At 50.8% G+C, this 27,228-nt stretch overlaps 1 protein-coding gene across 1 annotated transcript in view; it reads right to left on the minus strand.

Moving 5' to 3' along the window:
• Window positions 1–3,929: 3,929 nt before the first annotated feature.
• LOC306656739 (collagen alpha-3(VI) chain-like) overlaps window positions 3,930–27,228 on the minus strand; it is a 103,272-nt gene continuing 79,973 nt past the window's right edge. The window contains 18 exon segments of the mRNA XM_079132299.1: window positions 3,930–4,625; window positions 5,355–5,519; window positions 11,835–11,933; window positions 12,866–13,129; window positions 13,942–14,294; window positions 16,567–16,666; window positions 17,873–18,571; window positions 19,108–19,204; window positions 20,562–21,055; window positions 21,147–21,158; window positions 21,259–21,295; window positions 21,381–21,413; window positions 22,609–22,671; window positions 23,617–23,679; window positions 24,084–24,119; window positions 24,345–24,395; window positions 25,834–25,896; window positions 26,906–26,968. Coding sequence (XP_078988425.1) covers window positions 4,585–4,625; window positions 5,355–5,519; window positions 11,835–11,933; window positions 12,866–13,129; window positions 13,942–14,294; window positions 16,567–16,666; window positions 17,873–18,571; window positions 19,108–19,204; window positions 20,562–21,055; window positions 21,147–21,158; window positions 21,259–21,295; window positions 21,381–21,413; window positions 22,609–22,671; window positions 23,617–23,679; window positions 24,084–24,119; window positions 24,345–24,395; window positions 25,834–25,896; window positions 26,906–26,968 — 2,733 coding nt within the window. The 3' untranslated portion in view covers window positions 3,930–4,584.

Here is a 27,228-nt window from a genome sequence, read left to right on the forward strand (position 1 = left end):
CAATTAGGCAGACTAAAGAAATTAAAGGGATACAAATAGGAAAAGAAGAACTTAAGCTGTCACTATTTGCTGATGACATGATTCTATATTTAGAGGATCCAAAAAACTCCTCCAGAAAACTTCTAGACCTCATCAATGAATTCAGCAAAATAGCAGGCTATAAAATCAACATGCATAAATCTAAAGCATTTTTATATGCAAGCAACAAAACAGCTGAAAGGGAAATGAGGAAAACAACCCCATTTGCAATAGCCTCAAAAAAAAAATAAAATACTTGGGACTCAATCTAACCAAAGAGATAAAAGATCTCTACAATGAAAACTGCAAAACATTGAAGAAAGAAATTAAGGAAGACCTTAGAAGATGGAAAGATCTCCCATGTTCTTTGATAGGCAGAATTAATATTGTCAAAATGGCCATACTACCAAAAGTGCTATACAGATTCAATGCAATTCCAATTAAATTCTCAATGACATACCTTACAGAAATAGAGCAAGCAATCATGGAATTCTTCTGGAAGAATAAGAAACCCAGAATAGCTAAAGCAATCCTTAGCAGAAAGAATGAAACAGGGGGTATTGCAATACCAGAACTTCAACTATACTACAAAGCAATAGTAACAAAAATGGCATGATATTGGCACCAAAATAGACAGGTAGATCAATGGTACAGAATAGAGGACACGGACACAAACCCAAATAAATACAATTTTCTAATACTAGACAAAGAGGCCAAAAATATGCAATGGAGAAAAGATAGCCTCTTCAAAAATGGTGCTGGGAAAACTGGAAATCCATATGCAACAGAATGAAACTAAACCCCTATCTCTCACCCTGCACAAAACTCAACTCACAATGGATCAAGGACCTTGAAATCATACCAGAGACCCTGCATCTTATAGAGGAAAAAGTAGGTCCAAATCTTCACCTTGTTGGCTTAGGATCTGACTCCCTTAACAGGACTCCCATAGCACAAGAAATAAAAGCAAGAATCAACAACTGGGATAGATTCAAACTAAATAGCTTTCTCTCAGCAAAGGAAACTATCAGCAATGCCAAGAGAGAGCCTACAGAGTGGGAGACTATCTTTGCCACTCATACTTCAGATAGAGCACTAATTTCCAGAATACATAAAGAACTCAAAAAACTCTACACGAAGAATATAAATAACCCAATCAACAAATGGGCTAAGGATATGAACAGACACTTCACAGAAGAAGATCTACAAGCAATCAACAAACATATGAAAACACGTTCACCATCTTTAGTAATAAGAGAAATGTAAATCAAAACTACACTAAGATTCCATCTCACCCCAATCAGAATGGCGATTATCAAGAATACAAGCAACAATAGGTGTTGGAGAGGATGTGGGGGAAAAGGTACACTCATCCATTGCTGGTGGGGCTGCAAATTAGTGCAGCCACTCTGGAAAGCAGTATGGAGATTCCTTAGAAAACTTGGAATGGAACCACCATTTGACCCAGCTATCCCACTCCTCGGCCTATACCCAAAGGACTTAAAATCAGCACACTACAGAGATACAGCCACATCAATGTTCATAGCTGCTCAATTCACAATAGCCAGACTGTGGAACCATCCTAGATGCCCTTCAATTGATGAATGGATAAAGAAACTGTGGTATATATATATACAATGGAATATTACTCAGCTATAAAGAATAATAAAATTATGGCATTTGCAGGCAAATGGATGAAATTGGAGAATATCATGTTAAGTGAGATAAGCCAATCTCAAAAATCCAAAAGATGAATGATCTCACTGATAAGCGGATGATGACACATAATGGGGGGGTGGGAGGGGGGCAAGAATGGAGGAAGGAGGGACTGTGTACAGGGAAAGGAGAGGTGGGAGGGGTGAGGGGAAGGAAAACATAACAGAATGAATCAAACATCATTATGCTATGTAAATGTATGAATGTGCAAACGGTATGCTGTTACTCCATGTACAAACAGAAACAACAGGTATCCCGTTTGTTTACAATAAAAATAAATTTAAAAAAAAGAAGAAAGCAGTGATTAAGCAGAAGAGGTGGGGCTGCTGCAGTAAGGTCGTGTGCATGTCCAGGGGACAAGGGACTTGAGAAGGGGGTTGGACGCCAACTGACCATCCCACCACCCCTGCTCCCAGAGGCTGGTCTGTGGAGTGAAGGAACTCGGTGTCAGGAGTGGGTGGGCTTCCCTGGCGGGGACCTGCAGAAGGGGAGGAGTTTATCCACGGCCAGGTCCCCCAGGGAGGCCAATCCAAGACAACTGGTGTCTCATAAGGAGTGGCCCCGGGAAGCCAGAGACACATGAAGAGCAGCCCCGTGACCTCGAACCCAGAGACCGTGTGCTGCACTGTGAGCCAGGAGGCCAGGAGGCAGCCACCCCAAAGGAGGAGACGGGAGGAAGGGACGGGAGGGTAGGAAGGACAGGGACGCGCCTCCCCTCTGCATGTCAGGCTCTGCTGACACCTCGGTTCTGACCCTCCAGCCTTGACAACGATGAGAACAAATTCCTGTTCTTTTAAGCCACCTGTTTGTGGCCCTGTTATGGCGGCCCTTGCGACCCAGGCCAACGTCGGCTTCGTGTCCTGCGCCCGCCCACCCCCCAGGTCGGCGCCCCTCCTCTGGGAGCCTGCCTTTGCTCGGGTGCGGAGAACTTGGTGTCAGTACGCTCTGCCCACGTAGGCTCCGGCATATCCACCCAGGAAGGGCTGTTTCTGCAGGGCTAGGGCTCGGCCGTGGCCCTGAGAAAGTCCCCTGTTGCCCATTTCCCGCCTCGTCCTAAACTCCTCTTGAGGGGAACACAGGACATCACTGGGCTGGGTGTGGGTCCACTGGACGCTACAATAAAGGTCTTCAGAGACGGGGTCAGGCCTGACCCAGAACTGGAAGGGCCTACTGAGGAAAGGGGTGGCTTGCAGTGCTGCCCTTCAGGGCTGCTGGGGAGGGGCGTCCCAGGATGCTCCCAATGACCAGGTGAGACCCCCTGCCCTTGAGGGCTTTGAAGGGTCCCCGAAGCTTTAATTCCACTCAAGCTACCCCAATGTTCAACGAGGCCCTCCAGCACCAACAAAATGAGATAAACTCAAATCTTCAGCATCATGGACCACAGAGCCTTGAGTCCTCCCCAGGATTCCCACGGATTCCAGTAGGAATCAGCCCACAGAGTCCTCGGCGTCTCTCACTCACTGGCGTGGCCACAAAGCTCAGTCCTTCCTCAGCTTCTATAAAGGCGCCTCCCACTGAGAGTCGAGAACTGTCCTTCAAGGATCTGGGCAGCACCCTGGGCCTTGGCAATTGCGCACCTGCACAGCGCCGCAGGCCACCCCCGCCTGCTTGGCCCTCCCCGCAGGCCGTGTGGCAGAGCCAGCCTGGAGGACCTCACAGGCTCCACACCGGTCCCGGGGCTTGCCCACAGCACCACCCACTGTGCACATTTTGTCGGATACTCACCTCCTAAGTGGAGTTCAGGTGTCAGCTGAGTATGTGTGTTTTGTGCTGCTATTTCTGAAGATAGGAGGAAAAGATCTCCAAGCGGGGGAAATACTGAACACCATTGCTCAGCCACTGGGGCAGGAGCAAGCCCAGCTCTGGGGGAGAATCAGAGTGGACGTGGACGGGCAGGAGGCTGAGGCTCTGGGGTCAACCCCAAGTTGGAGGACAGAGAGAAGGGCCACCGGTGCTCCTGAGACAGGAAGGCTCCAGGGCTCCTGCAGCAAGGAGCTCGGCCACCTGCTGCGCACCTGTGACTGGCTGCACCTGAGCAGAGGCTCTGCCAGCTGGCCTCTCCGCACTCCACCAGGAACACCCTGGCACCAAAGGGTGGTGCCCGGGACCAGAGGCCAGGCAGGGGCTGCACTTCATGACCCCAGGGTGACTCTGACAATCCTTGCTCTGGACATAAAAGAGCCAAAACCAAAGCCTGACACTTTCAATATACTTTATTAAAAAGTTTCTTTGTATAAATTTCCTAAACATTTTAAAATTAAAATTAAATCCCACCCCTCACTCAAAATAAAAACAACAACATTAGAGGAATGCCAAAAATATTCCCTATCATGACTTGCTTTTAATTCTTGAATTAAGGCTTTGGTCCCAACAGTGCACACAGGTAGGGGATTCGCTTTCTTCTAACTAGAGCACGTGCTAGAGGGTCGCGCAGAGGAAAATCAGCTCAGAGCCAGGGCACTGGCGGGAACAGGCTGGATCTGCCTCTGCGTCTACAGTGGAGCTTAACTAAGGGAAGGAAGGAGGCGAAGCGGGAGGCAGCTGTGGCGTGGGCTGATGTTCAGGCCTGGGCTGCCTGGCGGGGCAGCTCGGAGCTCCAGGGAAGGTCCACACGTCGCCCGCGGGGACGCGCGGCCCCGCCAGGTTCCAAGTGCAGAGTCACTGCCGAGACAAGGAGCAAGGGGTCCACAGACTCGTTTAGCACCATATTGACAGGTCGCAAGGCAGGTTTCCTCCCAGATTCGAGTGTCACTCAAAGCATGAAACAGCACAGTGCCGGGCGTCCCCGGAGCTTCTGCAGAGACGGCTGGAAACGCCGCTCCATCTCAGAGGTAAGAGTCGCGCCCGCGCTTAGGTGCCGACCACGCCGATGACTCCGGGTTTGGTGAGCACTGAGCATGGGGAGAGAAGAGGACAGGAAGCCACGTCACTGGCCAAGGACACTGCACTTACCGGGACGTGACCCCAGGGCCTCTGGTGTTCAGCCCTTCGCACTGCCTGTTCAGGGACATCCCTGGTTCCCTGTGACCAGCTGGGCTGGAGCTGGGGCTCCTGGTGCCTCAGAGTCCATGCTCCCCACCTGGACTTTTCAAAAACTGACCTCTGCCCACTGGGCACCCACCCTGGCCCCTGCCGCTGCTTATTCCTATACTACGCGGTTGCCCCTGGTGACAGACATGTTGGACGGCCCCAGAGTCAGCATTATTATTATGGGAAGCAAAATAGCTTAAAGGAAAGCATCTGGGGGTGTTTATCATTGGTGTTACTTCTAATTCATCATGATGTTATTTTTCTTCATAATCATGTTTGGTGCAATATTTTGAGTAATGGGGACTTGGTAACATTTCTGAAGAGTGGTAAGTAGTTGGCCATGTGTCTCTTTGCTGGTAAAAAAAACAAGTATGTTTCTAGAAAAAAATCCTAATTTGAAAAATTGAATTCATGGAGGTTTGTTTGTAAAATTTTAAATTGTACTTATTTTTTATCCTTACCTGAGGATCCGGCTTATCTTTTCCTGTATGTATAATCAATCATCACTGAAATCCAAACACTCCTCAAGGGGAAGCTACTGACCTGGATCTCTCATTGGCAACAGCCAGACACAAAGACTCGTCACTTACCCGGAGCGCAAACCTTTTCACATTGTTCCTGTGATTCGAAGTTGTTCTCGTTTCCACCACAGCCTCCGAACCAGAACCTGGCGCAGTGCTTGGTGCTGGTGTCGAAGTACCACTTGAGCTTGAAGTCTCTGCATGTTCCTATCTCCATGGGCAGCTTACAGATATCTGCAGTGACAGAGAAGAGCCCTCGTTAGAGAAGAGCCCTCGTTAGAGAAGAGGCCTTCATTAGGGGCCATGACTCTGAGGCGGGGGCTGCGGTCTGACCAGGACCCTGGGCAGGGGAGATGGGGAAGTTTCCACAAGGAAAAGCCCTTAACCTGACTGAGCCTGTGTCCTCGCTGTCATGGGGACATGGTAATCCCTCAGCTTTGCAAGGAATAAATAAAATCTTCCCACGATTTCGTGACCAACACTCAAATCCCAAACCTTAGCTCTCCTCACTGGCAATGGAAACAAAATGAATTCTTTTCCTCTTCCCAAGCACGAGGCCATTGACTCCCCAATTCCTCTGATGCTAATTCCTCAGAGAAGAAACCAAATTTTAAAATCATGTGGAGCTTTCCATTTCTTGGGGAAAAAAAATAGCATTTAAATTCTGTCAGAATACAGTCCACAAATAAAACTGCTCACTTGGCTGCAAGCCAAGTAGACTGCAAATTAAAGGTAAGGTGGAAATAAAAAACCTGCATGAGTGTGTTTGTGTGTGTGCTCACATGTGTGCAGCTGAGCTCCTGCAAGACCCACAAATTAAACAAGCTCAAAGAACAACCACTGAGGCAAAATCCACCACATAACCATGCCCTACAGCAAAGCTCTCTGGAAGACCGAGAAGCATTCTTTTTCCTGTTAAGGAAGTCTGTGTTTTAAATGCACGCTGATGCAGCCCAGCTGCAGAGTTAAGCTGAGGTCCCTCCATGCCTGGAGCTCAGGCACAGCAAGACTTCTGTTTACAGAGTTTCCTGGCAAACTCCAGAAGGAGATTCACGGATGTCAACGGTTATCTGAAAGTTTGAAAAATGTAAACCTCTTTTCTGCAGAACTCCCTGGGGCGATGAGCTGCGTGTTTGTGTGAGTAGCTCACAGGCCTGAATCTTCCAGCTCTGCCCAGGAAGGGCTGCCATTCCATTGTCCTTGATCCCCAGCTAGGCATAGCTGCCGGCTTGGGGACGGGGTGGGCATCTTCAGTGGCGACCAGCCCAAAAGAGAAAAGGAAAACCCAAGTCTTTAGGTTCACAATCAAATCTTGGGTCAGCCACAACATGGCCGACTCCAAGCTACACAGGACTCAGAATTGTCTCAAACGACCCTGGCTGCTGAGGGGTGGCCGTCACCCACCCAGGAAGGCTGCCAGCTCTGCTGCCACACCTCCCTGGTGCAGACCTTTTCAGAGGTCGGGAGATCAGGGGCCACACCAAGCGCCCCTGAAGGCCCAAGGAAGCCAGAATAAAATGACGAGGATTTACAGAAACAATATTCTTCCTCTCAAATGTGCCAGTGACGGAGGAGCAAGGCCTGGCCTTCAGGGCTGCTGTGCAGGGAGCTGAGCCCAGCAAGACTGCAGCAACGTGACTCCTCACTCTGGGGGCTGCCCTGGGTCTCTGGCATGCCCCAGTGGCCCACATCAATTCACAATTTTAAGCAAAGGAAGAAGGGAAGACAGCCCAATACCCTCAGGGTTCATGTAGCCTAGCCCGGCAACTGAGAAAGTCACATTCTGAAGCAGAGATCGACAGAGCACCTTGAAGACTGTAGCTGCTCTTTAACCAAAGAGAGCAAATATTCACACGTGTTCATCTGAACTTGTGAGGGTTAGTCCTTTAAATTATTATTAGTGTAAAGTCAGATTTTCCCTGTTACGTGTTTTGTGCTAATCAATGATATATATCCATGGTGGAACTTGGCTAACCAAATCCTGTGTTTCATCAGGTCTAAGAAAGCTTGATTTTATCATGCAGGGCTGTTTTATGTTCCCAGGCACAACCTGTGGTCAACGGTGAGTCACATTTCAGTTCCAGAGTGTCGCAATGGGGGGAAAATGTGCACCTTAGAATCAATAAAATAAGTAAAAGACCGGTGGCCGTAAGATGATTGCCCCTCCAGAGCTGAACGGGGGGCCCAGTGACATCTGCTTGGACAAAATGTGATCAGTTCACAGATTGCCAGTTTCTAGGACAAGTAATAAAGAACAAGTCATAGAGCCTTTGGTTAATTATTTGGGGGAGTTTCTGTGTTGAAAACTTTTCTTCAACTCATATGGGTAAGCCAACAATGTAGGATTCCTTTTGTAACATTGCATAATGTAAACTTTCTGACTTCGATTTTGTTTAGACGCCTCAGAGAGTCTTGGCTTTGGTAATATCTGAATTTCTATCCAAGGCCTCTTTCCCCAAAATGAGACTGGGAGGGGAAAGATGGTTACAAACCTTAAACCAAGTGACAAGCACATGATACTGTCAGCCATCGCAGTGACAAAGCCTGTGGCTCCGTGCCTGGTGTGAACGCTCAAGGCTCACTTAGACCATGACAGCCTGTGACAGATCATCCCATCACCACTAGCAAAGGCCATACTTACAGGCATTATGTGCCCAGGAAAGTGGCAGGGGTGTGATTCTTTAGGTGCTGAAGAAAGCAAAAGCTGGAGTGGGATTTTTTGTGTTGGGGGAGGAAGGGGATAATTTTGCTTTTTTTGAAAAAAAAAAAAAAAAATGCAAGCTTTGCTGGGCATATGTGTACACGCCTGGAATTCCAGCACCTTGGGAGACTGAGGCAAGAGGATTGAAAATTCAAAGCCAGTATGAACAACTTAGTAAGAACCTGTCTCAAAATAAAAAATAAAAAGAGCTGGGGATGTGGCTCAGCCGTGGAACACACCAGATCCAATCCCCAGTACTGCAAAGAAAATTCTAACCATTTCAAACAGAATCACGTTGTACTGCAAAACCTAGGATCCCGAATGGCAGGCGACAGTGCTGTAGTCCTGCCAGTGGAACCAACCCTCGTCTCCAGCCAGGGTCTTACGGATGGGGTCTTGCAAGCTCCTGTTGCCCTGTATGTCAAACAGGGCCAGGCCCTGTTATGAGGGGGACAAAGAGTCCCCTAGCCACTCTCTCCAACATTACGAGCCAATGTCAATTCTTGATAAACTGCAGCTCAGTGTGGAGTGTGTGCTGAGCCTGGACTCAGTACCGGCATCAAAGGAAAAATAAGATTCTCTTAAAATGTGGAATTCAAAACAGGAAAACGTTAATATATGCAACGGAAAGCTCAGGCATCACTGCTGGCCACCTCCTTCCCCTGAAGTAGGTGCCCAAGGCCAGGGCCTTTCATCTCACTGTGTTCTGGCCCACAAGTTCCTAAACAGACTCAAGCACAGGTCCAAAATGGTAAACTGCAACAAAAACGCAGGTCCTCGAGGTGGAATCTTTTTATTCTTGGAAGTAAAGAAGCAGGGATCAGTTGCTAAATTTTCACACTGAGAAAGAGACATATCTTTGTCAATCTAAACCGAGTTTATAATGAATTAATGCTACATAAAAGAAATCAAAATGCATGCATGTCTGCTAGGGAAATCTGGTTTTTTAAACTCAATTTTGCCTGAGTTGTCTAGGAAATACATCTCGGAGAAATAACGCACATCGTGATGATTGATAATCAGAGGCCAAGTGTGCCTGCGACTGTAGAATGTGATTACTGCATTTTTAAAGTCATTTAATAAGAAGTCATTAGTTGGCACTCTCCCCTCCAACTCTAAAAAATGTAAGTGTCATTCAAGTGTTTTACTCTGGTTGAAGAAAGGGTCTAAGAGGGAAGGGGAAGAGGCGGGAAGAGGGGACATGAGCACTCACCTCTGTGATTCTAGCTAGCCCTTCGTGGCTATTGCCACCCATTTTGAATTTTAACATTCTGAAGTAAATATACAATTACTTTATTTCAAACAGAGCTCCCAGGAATGGCTCACACGCGGAGACACACCCCACGTTCATGGCCTCGAGTGCCTTCTCCCCGCAGAGCATTGTTCCACCGCTGAGTGGGCTGAGGGGATCAACCACGCAGGGCCTCGCTCTTAAGAAAGGCAAGGAGCCTGCACCACCAGGCTGCCTGAATCGCTGAGCGGGAACATCACACCAGGCCCATGCACAACGCATGTGACGCAGTCAGAGAACCCGGGCCCTCCTGGGCTTGAGCGAGGACCCCCACCAGTGTCCAGGATCCAGCTGCGGCAGACGCCCCTAGCTGGGAGGAAACACAGGCTGCCGGCTCAAAACCTTCCTCTCTCACACGCGAGGGGAGGAATTCTGTTAGGAGACTGGATGGAAAACACTCCCCTAGTTCAGACCTTGCAGCTCCACGTGAAAAACAAGCAGCCCCGCAGATGCGTGTTTCAGGGTCATGTTGTGCACGTCACTCAGCTTTGTTTATCTAGCCTTATCCTTCTGGACCAGAAACATCCCAATCTTGCTGTCTTGTGGTTACTCCAAGTCATTTTCTCTCAATGAAGCAAGAATTTGCTAGAAATTTTACAACCTCCACTACCAGGGACAGAGTCAGCCCACGGGTGGGGCAGGGAGGGTGCTTGACCGGCGGAGCCTCAGAGGGCGCACGGGGTCTGTCGACTGGTGTCTTTGAGGAAAATCTGACGTATTCTTTGCAGCTTCCCTTTGAGGCCAACCCTCTTGTCAGGGTGGTCTCTGTGGCTCAGAGACTGGAGCTGCAGGACAGGGGCCAGAGGCTCTGTGGTAGTCCTTTGACATCAGACTCAGAAAACTGCTTATGAACAGAAATCGACACTTGAGTTTTGTTCTCACTCTGCCTACGTCAAATGCGCCTACTTCTAGTTTCTTAGCTTGAGTTGAAAATCATGGCATTAAAACCATTTGTCCAGTCTTTTTATAGGATCTCTAAGAAGTTAAGATTTTATTACCCAATCTCCTAGAACACTTGGCTTATTTCCATAAGTTTATATTGAGGAGAGAATGTCCAGTTCTCTATCAGCCTTTCCACTGGAAAGGTGAAAGAAGTTTAAAGGCACGTGACCAGTCTGACAGACCAACCGCTAAACTCGTCTTTAAGAGCAATTATAATTCAACAGTATTCAGTTCTATAAGTAGGTGAGTTACCGGCCCTTATTAAACACGTGTGTAACAGCTGCAATTCCTGTGCCGACCTGGTGACCTTCCTCCTAGTAACCCTGGATGCTTGGCATCTCTGGGCTGTGCCCTGTATGGGACTGTGAACGTGCCCATGTGTATAGACACAAGAAGGTCCACCGTGGAAGAAAGTCCCCTGGCAGGATGCCTGCCCTCCCCAGCAGCCGCAAAGAGAGGGGCACAGAGTTACAAAGTGCTCAGAACCATCTCGTTCAATTTAAACAGATGAAATGGGATGCGTCCCTTACAGAGCATGAGGTAGAGAAGTAAGAAACTTACAGTGGAAAGAGTCAAATGAGGAATATGTACAAGATGGTTCAGAATAATAAAATGCCACTGCTTCCGCCAGGGCATATCAAACCTATGCCACCTGCTGACTTTCACACAGCCTTGGCTGCTCCTAAATCTAGCACAGCACAAAGCCAGCCACAAACACCCTCCATCAGAATTCATCACAGAAATGCCCACCGCGACCAGAGACGCTCCTCCTCCTGACTGGGGTCGCTTCAGCAAAAACGATTGACTTGTTCCCATATTTAACAGAAACTTACACTTCTGGGATGGTAAAAAATATTGGACCTAAATTCCCATGGAATTTTGATTTTTTTCTGTTAGTACCAGATCTTTTGCTGCATACGCTTAAGCAAAACCTATCAACCTCCTCAGTGATCATTTCTCAAGGACAAGGCAGGACCAAAGCACCATATAAGGGAGTATGTCTCTTGAGTCCACTGCCTACAAGCAAAAGCCAGCAACAGCTGTGTGTCCCCGGGTCATGGCTGCCCAGTCACTAATGAATGTAAGCTGGGCACACTGGGCACAGGCACTTAGAGAGTGGGACAGCAGACCAAGCCAGGCTGTGTGCTCAGGGACCCGGGACCAGAGCATCCCCCGGGTCACATCCAAGCCTGTGCATTTCACTGCTCCGATCTGGACTGTTCTGTTCTCTCCTGAGCAGTTTCTTACTGGGGTGAATCACTGAGGGGATAAAGCCCACTCTTCACACCACCGTAGACCATAATCAACTCTAGTCTCAAAATGAGGCACAGAGGAAGTGACTCATGCATGTGTGGATTCTGCCTGGAGCCTCCAAAGCAACTCCCATCCAATTTCCTCTGCAAGTCTGGTGACAGGCAAGGTACAATGCCATTGGCAGCTGAGAACGTGCAGACTGACACCATCTGGGCCTCTCAGAGCCAACTTGGAACTGCCCCCAGAGAACTCATGGGAACGAGACCAGGGAGAGGAGCTAGAGTCAAGACCTTAAAAACTGTAAAATCCTTGGAAGAATATGCTCTGCATGCCACCAGAGGACCTTGTTTTTGTAACTTACCTGCCTCAGTAAGAGCCAAGGGTTCTGTGTTCACCATTAGATTGATGGTTGAACTAGAAGCTGACCTTGCTGGTTGTGGAGGTGGAACCTGAGCTTTCTCTGTGAAAGAAGAATGTGCACAAACAATAGGCAAACCAGAAACCAAGCACCAAGAAATCCAGCAACCCACCACAACGGGCGTTCTGGTTAACGTCTTAGTTCAGGGTGGGCCACTGAGACTGGGATTCGGATGCTGGGGTCTGTAGGTGACACAGGTGAACAAGCAAGTGGAGGAATCCCTCTCACCTCCCACTAACCCTTCCCCTGCATCAAGAGAGCAACGCCAGGGTGGGCAGGTCTCTGACTCCCGGGGCAATGGGCCTGACCGTCAGCTTCCGAGGGGAATCCCTCCCCGCAGTACGATTCCCCCATCTGGATCACACTGGCTGGAGGTGCCCACCCACCTCCCTGGAGCAGTGGAGGTCAAGGGGAAGGGGAGGGGATCCAGAGGAGCTCAGAGAAGAAGAGAGAGAAGGGCCCCTGAGTGACAGCTGGAAAGGCAGTCTCCAGTGATGGGCAGGAGCTGACCGAGCGCGAGCTTGGAGCCAGGGAGGCAGAGGCTGCTGGCCGGGTCGCACCAGCCAGGACAGCCTGCAGCCCTGCGAGCCCACCTTCACAGTCTCTGCACTGCTCCCCCAAGAGCTGGTGATCACTGCTGCTTTCCATCCACGCCAGGTGGGTCAGCAGAGACCCCCCACCAGGCCCTGGCCCCTGTGCTACCTCGGCAGCTGCACTCAGGCACAAAGGACCTGGTTTCCTCCGCAGAGCAGCCCAGGACCCAGGAGCCAGAGCACATTCCACACGGAACCCACCTTACGTCAGGTTGCTCCATAAAGTTAGGGTGCAAGCAGAGCTCCCTGGGTTATCATCTGAGTTTTTAGATTTTGCTGGTACTTCAGGATAGACTCAATCCTAATTGCTCCCTTCATGTCCCGGCTGGTATCCCGTTAAGAAAGCAGGTTCTGGCTGCTCTTAAAGCTACCTGTACTCACTTGTACTGAAGCTTCCTTGGTAGATGGCTCTGACCTGAGAACGCAGGTAGCAGACCACCACCACGTGGTAGGTCTGCCCGGCCAGCAGGCCCCCAATGACGCGGTCGGTGCCTGTGAGGTTCTGCCTCAGAACCAGGGACCGGTCGTGGGCCGAGGTGACAGTGAGGTCATAAAAATAAGAACTAGGGGGCTCGGGCTTCTCCCAGCGGAGTTTGGCACTGTTCTCGGTGATCTCAGACACCTGGACTTCTCGGGTCGCCTTAGCTGAAAGACCAGAGCAGAGCATGGAGGTAAAGCATCGAGCCTGTACACCGGGGTGCGGGAGGACGCCTGCAGCCACCAGTCAACACGGCTGATGTGAAAGTCGAACTACTTTCTTCTTCAAGCTCCTGAAGACACTGTCACGTGTCACGCTCGGCATGCATGAAACGTGAAATTCACTAATCAAGAGCAATTAAAATCTTGCGCCTCACCAGCGAGGTGTATAACCTCCTTTTGAAACTCTCTGTAGTTAAGGAGATACTTTGAAAATGCAAGGTCTTGGGAGCTCATAGGAAGATCTCCACACAAAGTGAGCCTCACCATTTCAAATAGACAAAGTCGAGAATTCTAGGGACATTCTGTTATGGGGACGTCTGCTTCCTCTCTGCCCATGAACTGGAAGCAATTCCCATCTTTTCATGAGGGCGTACATTCTGCCTCACGCTCCTCTACAGCTGTGACTTTCTGTGGCATCTTGTGCAAGGTCTTAGAGGAAGATAGCAACACACACGCGGTGCCATGAACCCAGCTCCCTCTCGTATCTGTCAGTCAGACACGCGTCTTTCCTACAGTCAGTAGGGGCTTGTGGGTCAGTCTGTGGGCAAGGCTGATCACCCAAATCATCATCAATACCTAATAGTGCCCCAGTACATAGCCTGAGGTCCTATTCTGTGACCATATGCCTTACAGCAGGGACAAAGTTCATGATCACCAAGAGCCACATTCTGACTGCGTCATGAACAGGCTTGGAAGGGCGTGCTCTTGGCAGGGTCTGTGAGGGTGTAGAAGACGGCGCCCTAACTGGGGCTTCTTACCCACGGGTTTGGCAGCAGCTGGCCTGGTGGCTGCTGGCTTGGCCTGGGGTCTGGGAGCCTCAGGCTTGGTGGCTGCTGGCTTTGCAGCAGCGGCAGGGGGTCTCACAGCTGCAGGCTTTGCCGCCACTGGCTTCGCCACTACTGCAGGTCTGGCCGTGGCTGGCTTCGGGGCCACAGGCTTGGCAGCAGCTGGCTTGGCGGGGGCCGGTCTTGCAGCGGCTGGCTTAGCGGGTGGCAAGTTTACAATAGTTGCTGCTTTCGTTGTGGTGGTCACCGGAGTTGTTGTGGTCACTGGCTTCATTGTGGTCACTGGTTTGGATGTTGGACTTGAAGTAACATTATTTGGAATGTTTCTGTTAAAACAAGTTAAATATTACCTTTGCTTATACTTTGCATGTTATCTACATAGACGAAGACATTAACCCAAGGAGCTATGTGAAATTTGCTGTTTTAGCAAAATGCATTTGGTATAGATTCGGTATAGTACTGCACATGTTAAAAGTTTCTTATTTTTACATGCTTATTTTTACATGCTGTAATCCCAGCAGCTTGGGAGGCTGAAGCAGAAGGATCATGAGTTCAAAACCAGTCTCAGCAAAAGTGAGGTGCTAAGCAAAACAGTGAGACCCTGTCTCTAAATAAAATACAAAATATGGCTAGGGGTGTGGCTCTGTGGCCAAGTGCCCCTGTGTTCAAGCCCTATCCCCCCCAAAAAAAATGTTTCTTATTTTTAGAATTTGTGCCACTAAAAGAAGATATCAAATGATATATGAAAATAGAATCATTAAAAACAAAACTTACATTGTACTATAAGAACATCTGACATCTTATTTTCAATTTATTTTTAAAAGGCAGAAACAAGATAGGAGAGAATAAATGATATTAACAATGTTCTAACTACAACACTTAACAAACTGAAATAGTCATTAAAAATTAAATGAAATCAGTAATTAGGTGTTTTCACCGGAAGAAAGTGTCCATTCATCAAAACACCACGTTAAACTGGAAAGTCATAAAGTCAGCGTATACTCTTTTGCTCTTATGGCTTATTGTCAGCTGAAAATGTGTGTATCTTTTGTTTGTGTCAATTTTTGTGTATGCGTGCAAAAAAATAACTGTTACAGCATCAAACAATGCAGTAGCACAGATCCATGCTTCCTTCTTGCTTTTAGATGAAAGTTCAGTGATTTTGTAGATATATAATGCTACAAGTCATATGCAGGGTATTTTCAAGCTGAGATCATTAAGCTTCAAATACTAACTTACTTTGTTCATTCAGTTTTCCTAGAGATTAGACAGCTGAGTCAACTTTAGAGAACATTCCAGAGAAATAATGGGGCCCACTCAAGGCTGGAAGAGTAGAGCCTGTGAACCTGGATCACACTGGGCCAGCCTCGCAGCACCAGGGAGGGTGGTAGCTGACTTGATCGTGACCTTCAGCTTACTATGCTGGGAACCACCCCCTCTGAGGACGGGGGCAGGAGTTGAAGGACTTACAAGGTGATAGAGAAAGGTCTGCAACAGAAAGAGGCGGCTCTCCCGCACCCCCAGGTCAGCTGGAAAAACTAGACATTTTCCAAGGATGGCTTGAATTCACATGTCATCTGGTGCAACGAAGCTCCATGCCCCCTCTACCTGTGACACACTGTGGCATTCTCTTAAGAAGCACAACTAGCTGACTCCCTCCATGATCTCGGCTTCTGCAGCCATGTCCCCCTCTGCCCCGCCTGGTCCTCTCATGGGGCCACACCCTCCTCCTCTCTGTTCCTAGAGTGGGCACCAGAATGGAGCAGGGCATGGGCCACAGCGTAGGTCCATGGGCAGCAGCACCACATGGTCCTCCTGTGTCGCAGCTCTCCTTCGTCTCCCTGGAAGAGCACACCTCCCAGTGTGACCACCACCACATGCTGTGGCAGCACTAATCATTATGAGACTTGGGGCTCAATTTCTTTTGTTTCCAATTCTGATGAAATCCTGTCACACCAGATGTGGTAGACTGTTGGGACATGAGGCCTCAAACATCGACCTGCTCTGTGTCCGTGCCCTGAACATGTGACATGCTCAGTCCAGTTTTCCAGCCTTAAATCTAGACTGGCTTTTGGAAATGGCTTTTGGCTAATAGAATGTAGTAGAAGTCAGCAGTGCACCAAGTCTCTTAGGTCTCAAGAGAACTTGCACACTGCCACCTTCTTTCATTGGAACCTGCCTAGTCACCTTGTGAACAAGCAGGCTAGCTTGCTGGAGTATGAGGGATCACATGGAACAGAGATTAACCATCCCAGTGGAGACCATTCTAGACCTGCCAGTCCATGGGTACAAATGGCCAACCACAGCAACAAGGGAGCCCAGTAGAGCCCAGAAGAACCACCCAGCTGAGCCCAGTCAGAATTGTAAATGAAATAAATAACTGTTGCTATAAGCCATTCCACTGAGTTTGGGGTAGTTTGTTATGCAGCAAAAGCTAACCAATACAACAGATTCTTTGAGAACATACTACATTACCTTTGGGAAGTCACACTATCTGAATTTCAATGTCCTCCTCCATAAAGTTAGGGGTTGGTTGGAGGATGTCTGCATTTTGTCTATAGTACCACAAGTTTTGTGAAAATAATTATAATCACTTACACTTGTTTATGACCAAACTTCACAGCATTTGCTGGTTGGTCCCCTTGGAACCAATCACACTGTTTCCTGATATCAGGGGACAAGTAAAAGGCATTTTCACCTAGAGAAAAACAAAGAAAAAATATTTGAACTACACATGAATCACATGGAAATTAAAATCAATCTGACATGACTAAACATAATGTTTAGTCAGTCATAAGTACTTATTGAATTAATTAGTTCTTCCAAACAAGCTAAGTCCAGTGATTTTTTTTTCGTATCCAATTCTTATGAAATCATTAAGGACAATGCTACTTGAGTCACACCACATCTTAGGCCAGTATGTTCTATTTGATATTTGAGTGATTAGGGTAAAGATGGTGTTCACTCAGTGTAAGGAAGACAGGAACAGAAGAAAAGGCGAGGGGAGGGCTTAATAAGTCCTGAACTCTGAACATCAAATCATACTCCAGTTACAGTTCATATGTTCTCCAGGCCTTGTTAGGCAGCACTTTCCTGAAGACAGGAACAGTGATCCCTGGGCGAAGCTGTGGCTTACCTTCGCTTCACATTCCCCCTGTGTGTTTTAGGGAATATGCCTTCACAAACATTTCCCTTGGACTGTAAATATTCAGTGTGGCCATGTGGGCTCAAACTTCATACATCTACCCCCTGGTTTGATACGCAGCCTCTGCTTATTTGACTGTGCACTGTACCAGACCCACAAAAAAGTGACCAGTGGTCCAGATAATAGACAGTCTACGTATTGCATCCAGGTTCACCAGGAGCAGGCCTTGGGAGAAGGAGCACCCACAGTGACCTGAGGCAGATGGGGATGAGTTTTGATGCATTTGCTAAGAAGCTGGGGGAACATTCTAGGGAGGGAGATCCCCACTGGCAAAGACCCAGAGGAAGCAAGCATGGGTTTGGTGGCTGATCCCAGATCAATGCCCCCACAGGAGGCACTTCTTCAAGGCACCAGCGTATTGGAGCATGCAAAATGCATGTCTACTTGGCCCACGTGCCCACCCAGCAAAACTTTGGAACACCAACAGCACCTATGGCAAGAAGGTCCCCAGTCAAATTTAGGGTAAGAAATGAGTGGAGGACCAGGGCTGTTGTCAGTGTGTCCCCTGCTGACCCTGCTCCCAGGAGCTTTCCTAGCATATGACGGGTATCACTTATACCTGGTGAGCAAATGGGTAAGTGTGTGTCAGCTCACTGGCATCTCTCCTGTGACTCCCTCCCTCACCGTCCCCTCCCCTGTGGCCTGGACTGTGGGCCAGCACAGAGCACACCGGACCCGCACTGGGCACACAGGACTCACTGCTGACAAAGGATGGCAACAGTCTCCCGAAGCGCATCAGAGGCTCCTCATTGAGCTCAGTCGACTTGTCCACTAGTTTGAAGAAGACGTCATTGGGCTCGCTGGCGAAGCTGGACACCTCCTTGACATTCACCTTCCTGCCGATGCCCAGGACCACAAAGAAGTAGCCCTTGCACTTGCCCTGCAGGATGGCTCTCTGGGCCTCCTCCAGCTGCTGCTGCTGCATCCCGCCCGTCAGCATCAGCACCATGATTTTCAGGTCCCGGGGGTTGGGGGCACTTTCAAAGACATTCTTTATGGTGTACTCGATGGCACTGCCCAAGGCCTGGGTTCCCTGCAGCTGGGCCATGCCCCTGCTCAGGAAGTCCAGCAGCTTCTCCTTGGAGCCGTAGTCCATCAGGGAGAATTCCACCCGCACAGGCGGCACGCTGGCATTGCTCAGGGACTCGAAGGGGGCTTGCTGCACCACGGCCACCCTGGCAAAGTGCTGCGAGGCCTTGGGGTCTGGGCTCAGGTCCAGCTGCCTGACCAGGTACCCGATGTACTTCTTCATCTCGTTGAACTGGAACAGAGTGGTGGCCTCCGAGCTGTCCAGGACGAAAGCCAGGTCGATGTCCACATCGCTGCCTGCCGCTCTCCTGTCCCTGAAGGCTGGTCTCCAGCTGCCGAGTCCACAGGACGGGTCGATGTTGCAGACGTCTAGAAAGAGGCATGGCAGCCCTCGACTCTGGCCCCTCTGCTGGGTAGCAAGAACTGCCACCTGAGCCAGAAGCCTATCTACATCTCGCCGCTTGATCGTGGCCAGATATCAGCTCTCACCCTCTAAAGCTCACGTGAGAACAGATTAATAAGTGCCCCTCTGTAGTCACTGTACCCGCATTTGAAAAGAAAAGGAAACGTGGCCTCCATTCTCTGCCACTCTCTGAGGAAATATGTCCTAAAAGGTCACTTGAGCCAAACATTTTAAAGCTAGATTTTAAGGCTAGAACTGAAATGGGGCCACCTCCTTTGTTACCTATAAAACTAACTGTCTCCCTCTGGAAGAGAAGCTGGGCGGGGAGGTCCTGAAGTACAGAGACGGCTCGGCAGCATCTACACTGCTCTCCACGAGCCCCGTGGGGGTCCTCACTTAACTCCAGCTCTTCGGACAACTCAGTGTCTCACTCGAATGTCCCCCTCTAGTCGCTGTCTTGAACCGCAGTTGTGTAGATTTCCCCCCTGGAGAAGCGCCTTACCCAAGCAAACATGGCAAGTGAGGACATTCTTCAGGAAGTCCGTGAGGTCCCTCCTGGCAGGCAGGACAAGGGCATGGCCCACCGCCGTGTTGTTGATCTGGTGTAAACAAAAGGAAACGCCTGGTAAGGGAGCGTCAGTGACAAGGAACGATGGACACATAGGAACAAACCCAAGTCGCTCAGACCCTCCCCACCCGGCGGGGCGGCGGAGCAGCGCTGTCCAGGAGGAAGGCCTGGGCTCGTTCACCTCCTGCTCCGCACTCTCCGCTGGACCTCATGAAAATTCTTAGCCTCTTTGGGGTTCTGCTTCTCCAGTTGTAAAATAGGGTTAATAGTGCCTGCCCAATGGGGTTATTTGGCGGATTAAATTAGATAATGTAAGTCAAGTGCCTGGTTATGTCCTCTAGCAAATACCAGGGATTTAAATAATGGGTTACTTTTAGCAGTAGCAGCAGTTGGCAAATGTGAGCATCATTCGGTCCCCACCCTTTGATGCTTAGATAATGACCAAGCCAGTAGGAAATCACTCCCAGAAGGGTGGCTGGCATGCAAGCTGTCACTACTCGTCGACTTCAGTGAGACAGTGACGAATGAATGAAGGAATCCTGCCTTCCTCTCTCAGAAACCATGCTGCTAAGAATCGCGTGTGCTTCGGGTCACTCAGCCCACATAATGGAGGAGGAATCAAACGGGTCCCTCACAAGAGCACAGGTCAAAACTGGACTCCCGAGCCCAATGGCCTGTGCTCAAACTGGCCCGCACGGTCTAGCAGGATCAAACACTGAGGGACGGTGGCAATGGCTGCGCTGTCTGTCTCTTGCTGATATTTGCAGAAGTAAACCGAATACCACGCTGAAGGAAACGCTGGAGAGCAGCAGCCAGCCTCCCTTACAGCAGAGACCTAAGGCCCCGTGAGGGCGAGCAGCACGTCCTCGTGGCTTTAAGCAGGCAGGGGATGGAAGCCAAGACCAAGGCCTCCTGACTCCAGGCAGGCTCCTGCCCTTCGTACCCCTCGTCCACACGTCTTGAACAGTGGCAGCAGAGGTGGCCCTGGACACGCACTGATTCATCAGTGATAGCAACTGAGCGTCACGTGTCAACTGAGAAGGGTACAGGCGCCAGAGGCCGAGGGAGGCGTGGCGGGGCACCCCGGTGCTTCCAGGTCCCCGTCAGGAAGGGGACGGCCACACCACCCCCTTGGAGGCAGAGGGAATCCACCAACACTGACACCTGGCCTCAGCAGCGAGACTAACAGCCTCACTCACAGGTCAGGGCCGCAGACTGTAGGGAGGGACCGGAAGGGACGTTGACAGGCACTTCTCCAGCGCCAGAGCCACAGGCCACAGGACAACTCCAAGAGAGAGGGCCTCAGCGTGGCCCCACCGGGACACGAGTCCCCCGGAGAGCGGGTCGTGCTGAGAAGCTCCCCAGGGACGGCAGGAGGGGGAGCCAACCTGCAAGGCGTTGACGAGCTGCCGGTCCTCCTGGCTCGTGAGGAACAGGGGTGTGATGCCCGCGTCCGAGAGCTTGAGCACGGCCTCCCGGAGCTGCGGGGAGGCTCTGGTGGGCTTGTTGCTGAAGAAAATGGCGACCTTCCTCATCAGGAACCCGCTCCGCACACGCTTAAACGTGTTTCTGGCCACAAAGGACATGGCCGTCTCCAGGCTCTGCTGCTTGGAGGTCAGCGGCACCTGGAGGTTCCTGATGCTCTCCAGGAGGACAGACTTCTTCTTGGAGTCGGCAAACCTGATCTCTGTGGTCACCTCGCTGTTGTAGGTGACCACAGCCACGCGGGCCCCCCTCGGGCAGTTGCTCTCAGCAATGGTCAAGCCGTCCACCACCTTCAGAAGAACATCTCGCATCCGGCTGAAGGTGTCCTGGGTGACTCCCTCAGAGGTGTCCAAGGCAAAGGCAAGCTCCGTCGGGAAGACGGGGCATTCCAGGGGCCCTGTGGAGAGCGGCGGGTTTGGGAACACAGTACTCACTGGGAAGGGTCTTCCTTTCCTCAGAAGAAAGTGGAACTGCCGCAGTCAACTTACCATAGCAGCAAGCTACAAAGGAAACAGAAGGAAAAATGGTGAAGGACAGGCCTACCCAAGAGGACTCCCAACCCAAGGGTACAAGGCCTCGGGCCACAGGAAGCACACTTACGGCATTTGTCTTTGATGCTTTGGACAAGGGCACATTGCTTTAAAAGAAAACGGAAGAGCATGTGAGGAGAGCGGGGGCAAGGCCGGCTGGACAAGGGTTTGCTCTGGACGCATGCAACTTACGTCAATGGAGTCGCCTCGGTTGCCTTTGTGACCCTGTAACACCAAGAGAGGACAGGCTGAGAGGCACAGCTGGCTGCAGTTGTGGCATTCAAAAGAACAGCCTCTGGCTCATGTCAACACCACGGGGAGCAAGGGGGGACCCTGGAGAGCCCTGGCCACTCCAGCCACTCTCTCTAAAGTGATGACGGCAGAAGAGAGCAGACAGGACGGGAGTGCGTCCTGGGGAGGCAGCCTGGCTTGCGGAGCAGCTGCGCACCTCATCCTGGGCCTGTCGCCCATCAACAGTACCACATCTGATCCCACCTCTCCCGAGAGGAGAGCTTCCACACAGAAGCCGGGCTGAGGAGTCGCCCAGCGCGCCAGGCCCTCCAAGTCCACAGCATCTCATCTCAGCTGGACTCTCCCCAAACCCCAACTCTCGGGACCTGCTCAGGGGGCCTCAGCAGCTCATCCCAACGCCTCGCCACCCCAAGACCACCAGTCCCTTCAGTTTCCGTCTTTCCCCACAGGACCTCCACTTAGAGGCAGCCATCAAAACACCGACCTGCCCGCTTCCCCTACTCCACCCAAACGAGGTCCTTCCTTTGCCCCTCCGGGAGTCACTTTTGCAACCCACAAGTCACCTTTTCCATTCAGCTTTGAACCTAATCAATTTCAATGCAGGAACAAAGTGAAATGAGGACACAAAGATGTTATTATAAAGTGTGCTCCTGGCTCCGGTAGAAACGTGACCAGTGGGTTTTCAGCCACACATCTGTAGCTCCTGTGGGGATTTGATGGACGAGGAAGTGATCTCGACCAGGACCAGACACGGTCAGACCACTTCCACAGGTGCAAGCAGGATGCACTGAATTTGCCCCTGTTCTCCCCTCACAAGCCTATGTCAGGAAATCACGGAGGCAAATGACAACATCCCCTAGGCTGCGGAGCAGCCCAGGAGACGCTTGCTGTTGTTCCACAGTGCTGGGGATCAAGCCAGAGTGTGCACACCAGGCACAGGCCATGCCATGGAGCCACACCCAGTTCCCAGGAAACGGATGTTTTAAGTTTCCTGTTACCCCCAAAATCAAACGTTCTCTCCTGTATTGTGATATCAGAAGGGCAGGAGTTTTTAAGAACTAATGAAGCCCAGCCCATTCTTGTGAAGAAAGCAGATAAGGGAGTCTCCAGGGACCTGTGCAAAGCCCCCAGCCCTGCCCACCCCCAGGGGAGCTGGATGGGTACTTACAGATGGTCCCGGGTAGCCAGGGTCTCCCTTCTGTCCGACTGCCCCTGGAGGTCCTGAATTTCCCTAGAGGGGGCAGAACAGACCCTGCTCATTCCCAGCTCCTGTGGTTGGATGGATGGTGAAGGTGATCTACCCAACATCCCGCACCACCAAGTCCCCCACTCAAGGGAGTGCAAATGGCCACAAGTCAAGTGCAACACAAGTGACTGGACCCACTGATATCATCGTGTCCACTGGCAGGTTCGAGTAAGACAGTGGCTTGCTCACCCACCAGCCAAAGCATAAGCTAGAATGCCCAAGAGAATTGGTAACTGCAGATGAATTAGAGGATTACTCAGTGTGGATAACTGATCCAATGTTTCAAACTCCACCTTGAGTAGAAAATGACTTGATCAACTGTCTTCACTGACCACATTCACAGGGTAATCATGATTACTGCTTGACTGTATTGTGGGCAGCCATGTTCACCTGCATCTAGACCATAGTTTACTGACTCAGACTTCGTGCAGTTTTAGGAGGGCAAGCCAACACCCGCTGAAGAGAGAAATCCAGAGCTGAGAGCAGCTAACGGGAGAGGAGGCTCATCAACCAGGGCCACAGAGCCTGCGGTCCTCCCTGGAGCCCTGGTAAGCAGCCTGGACACCTCAGTGAGCCCTGCTGCCCTGCTGTCTGGGGACCTGGCCAAACGTGAATGCCAAAGTCACCCAATGTGAGCCCCCCTCACACCACACTGGGGGGACTGGGAACTGGGCACCTTGAGGCAAACTGGGGGAAGGGCTCTGAGGACATGTCCCGCTGGGCAGGACGGGCGAGGAGGAAGGCCGAAGACCACAGCCAGAGCGGGGCTAGGAGACGCTGGTCCAGGGCTAGGGTTCCACTTTTTGCCCCATGGTGGCACTGGCCTGGTGGCACTGGCCAGCTCAAGTGCAGGGTGTTTTCTCAGTCTCGGCAGCTAATGCTGCTGCGCACGCTCACTCCCATCTGCGGCTGCGGCACAGGCCAGCTTACCCTTCGGCCTCTGATGCCTTTGGGTCCTGGTGTTCCGTCTATCCCGGGCTCACCAGGGACTCCCTGGAAGAGAACCAAGAAGTGGCACATCAAGCTCTGGAGCAGAAGGTCCAGCTGGGGGGCCTGGAGGCACTGGACCACACTCTCTGGGGCAGCCAAGTGGTTAAGGGACCCACTTCTCCAGGCTTCCAGTGTACCTGTGGCATTTGCAGACAGCCCAGGTTTACTGAATCAACAATGATCACATCACATAAGCCACCACATTTTACAACTTCTGATGTTCTCTGCACTCTCACCCCATGGAACCTCATGAGCTGTACTGTCACCTCCATTTGCTAGAAGAGGGAGTTCCTCAGACAGGGTGGCTCTTCCCCACCCTAAAGCCAAGGTGCCCTGCTTTTCCGTTCATGGGCACACCAGACTCCCGCAAACCCAGAGGTGAGGTTCCACTCCCAGGGAGGATTTACCTTTGGTCCTGGGTACCCAGGGAATCCTCTTTCTCCCTGTAAAAGACAAATAAGTGACTCAATATTGGGTGCCAATTTAAAATCAACTGAAATAAATTGATCTTGAAAGAAAAAAAAAAGTTTGTCAAATCATCAAAACATAATCTATCTCTAAAATACAATAAGATTTAAAGAAAGGATTCTCCAAAATCACGAGACATCGGAAGCTGTCCTTGGAAACTCCTGGCAACAGGGACTCTTCCAGAAGCTCGTAGGACGTACTTTTTTGCCTCTGCGTCCTTCACTGCCAACTCCGTCTCGCCCGTCATCTCCCTGGAAGGGAAAAGAACACCACTGCAGGTCCCGGTGGGCAGGACACAGCCACCCTGGGTGTCCCGCTGCTGTCCTGAGTAGGCGGTCCTTGGGGACCCAAAATGTCTCCAGGCCAGGAGCAGGAGCAGGAATGCTTCCCGCCTCCCCCGCTCTGCTGTGCGTAAACAAGGCCATGTCCAGAGGCGGAGGGCGCAAAGGACCCCTTAGCCATGCGGGGCAGGGGGACTGCCAACATGGAGAACTGAGAGTGTTCCGAGTGGGCAGCACGCCCTGGACAACTGCAACCTGCAAACGCGACCCCTATGGTTGCACCTCAACCCGGGAACCCCACATTCGCGAGGAATCTCGAGGCCACCTCACCACTATCGACCAGGAGTCTTCGAGGCTACTTCAAAACAGGGACACTGAGCCCAACTCTTGGGCCCTCTTGGTTTCTGGGCCCAGAGCTCACTCCTCTCCCTGAGCCCCTCCCCTTCCTCCCAAGCATCCTCTCCAGATGGGCCTCTTCCCCGTGCCCTCAGGTCTGTCCCCAGCCCTCTGCTGGGACATTCAGAATGGGCACTGTCGATTACTTCAAAAACATCAGAAGAGCTTATGAAATCTGCATCGATATCTAAAACATATTGGAAAACCAACACTTTGATAATTTACAATTTTAAGTAGACACCAACAGCTGAAGAGCAGGCACCCCAATGTCTGGAAGCAGACTTAGGGGGAGGCTATTTTCAGCAATTTGAACAGATTTTAAAGTCTGATTTTTCCCTCTCCTTTTGAGACTAAAAGTAATAGAAATGGGTTTAAAAAAAAAAAAAAAAAACCTTCAGTTATCTGAAGGCAAGAAACACAAGAAAAACATTTTAATAAAACTTAGGGATTATAACAGCCTAATGAACATGGCCCATACAGAGTTTTCAGGTGTAGTGACTCATTTTAGGAAAAATTCCTGCTGAATTGTAGGTTTCTTTTTCCTACATAGAAATAGACACTGCAAAATCATTATTAGTAATTGGAAAACTTTTAGATAACCTTTTCAAAAATGAGTTATAGAAATAATTTCCATTCCTAGAATGTCTCATTCAAAAGAAAGGGTCTTCATCTGGAAGGAGACCTTTTCAAATCCAATTCCATGAGAACCCAAGGACCTTAACTTCTCTGAAGAAAAGCTCCGTCAGGCCAAGTGTGTGGGATCGAAAACCGCTTCGGGCTTCAGTAACCACCACCTTCAACAAACAGGGAAGCTGCCCACACTCCCTCCCGCGCCAATTAAATAAGACATTTGGAGACGTATTGGCTGTTTATAAGCAGCAGATTCCAATATTTTCAATCGTATCCCCAGTGATACAAAAAGCGATGCCCACTGGCCTCTGTGGGAACCCAGGGCCCAGCTTCCCGTACCTGCCAGCAGAGTCAGCGGGCAGCTAAGCGCCCGGGGCCTTACCGTCTCCCCGCGAGGGCCACGGTTCCCCACTCCTCCCTTTGGCCCTGGCTCTCCAGGCTCGCCCTAGACAGAGGCAAAAGGGGACACCACAGTGAGGCTGGGGCGCTCTGGGGATGTCCCTGGAGGGCCGCTGCAAGCTCAGGCCACTGTGAGATCACTTTGCATTGCAAGGAGCCCGGCGCAGAAGACAGACCCCAAGTGTCCTCAGGGATGTGTGGAAGCCGTGAGGACGACTGATCCCACAGAGGGAGAGAGTGAAGCAGAGGCTCAGAGGGTGCAGGGGAGAGAGAGGCTGAGGAACAGCAGCCAGAGCAGTCAGAAAGGGGAGGAAGTCCTGGTGCAGCACAGCGTGGGGCTGAGTAGCTTTCAACCATGCAGTGTACATCTCCAAAAAAACTGGAAGAGGTGAGTTCAAAGGTTCCCAGCATGAGGAAATGTCAGTCACCCTGAGGTGATGACTGCATGGTGTGCCTGCATCAAAATATCTCACTGGCCCCATAAATACCTACAGTTATTATGTGTCAATCTAAAAATAACAAATACAGTATTCTTTAAACTGCAACATTGGTATGTGAAGTACTGAGAAAGAACTCAGGAGGGATGGTGCTTGTTCTCCCGGGGCACCGGAACAGGCCTCTGGGGAAGAAAGAGTCGTTTTCCCCAAAGCTGATAGGAGCAGGTGCTCAGCCTTCGTGTCACAAGCCTGAGGTCATCCCAAGCCACTGGAGCCCAGGTTTTGTATGACCTCGTGGGGCAAAGAGTCGCTGCATGTGCTCTGCCTGTATCCCTGGGTCCCTTGTAGCTTTGCAACCGCACAAAGCTGTGCCCAGCTGCTCCGTGAAAGTCAAGCAAGAACAGACCAGATCCTCCACCAGCAAGCGGCGGGTCTGATCAGGAGAAAGCAGCCGCTGAGCTGGGGTGAGGTGCACGGTGGTCTGGCTGGTGGGGCGCACCCACAGGGCAGCTGTCGTGGGACCCACCAGCAGGGAGGGGAAGGGAGTTGGGACTAAGCAGACAGAATGTCAAGCGAGGCGAGGGGACATGTCCAAGCTCCGCCTTTCTCCAGACAAACCTTTCTTCCCAGGGGACCGGTTCTGCCACGTTCTCCAGGAGGCCCAGCGGCACCTCCGCTCCCCTGTAGCACAAGGAAAGGTGTGTGTCACCAGGGCCAACCGCCCAGCCCACGCGCCTGGGAATCCCAGCTCTCCCTTGGTGGAGTGGAGCGCAGGGCCGGTGACCTGCGCTGCCTGTGATGCACAAGCACTCCGTGTTCGAATGCCACGAGCTGGAGATGCTCGAGCAAGTTCAAATGGCAGCATCACCTCCGGAGCCCGCCTCCAGGAGCCGCTGCCCCCGCAGCTAACTAACCTGCCATGCGAGCTTCCCAACAAGCCC

The sequence above is a fragment of the Sciurus vulgaris genome (genome assembly GCF_902686455.1).
Source record: "Sciurus vulgaris genome assembly, chromosome: 3".
NCBI classification, from domain to species: domain Eukaryota; kingdom Metazoa; phylum Chordata; class Mammalia; order Rodentia; family Sciuridae; genus Sciurus; species Sciurus vulgaris.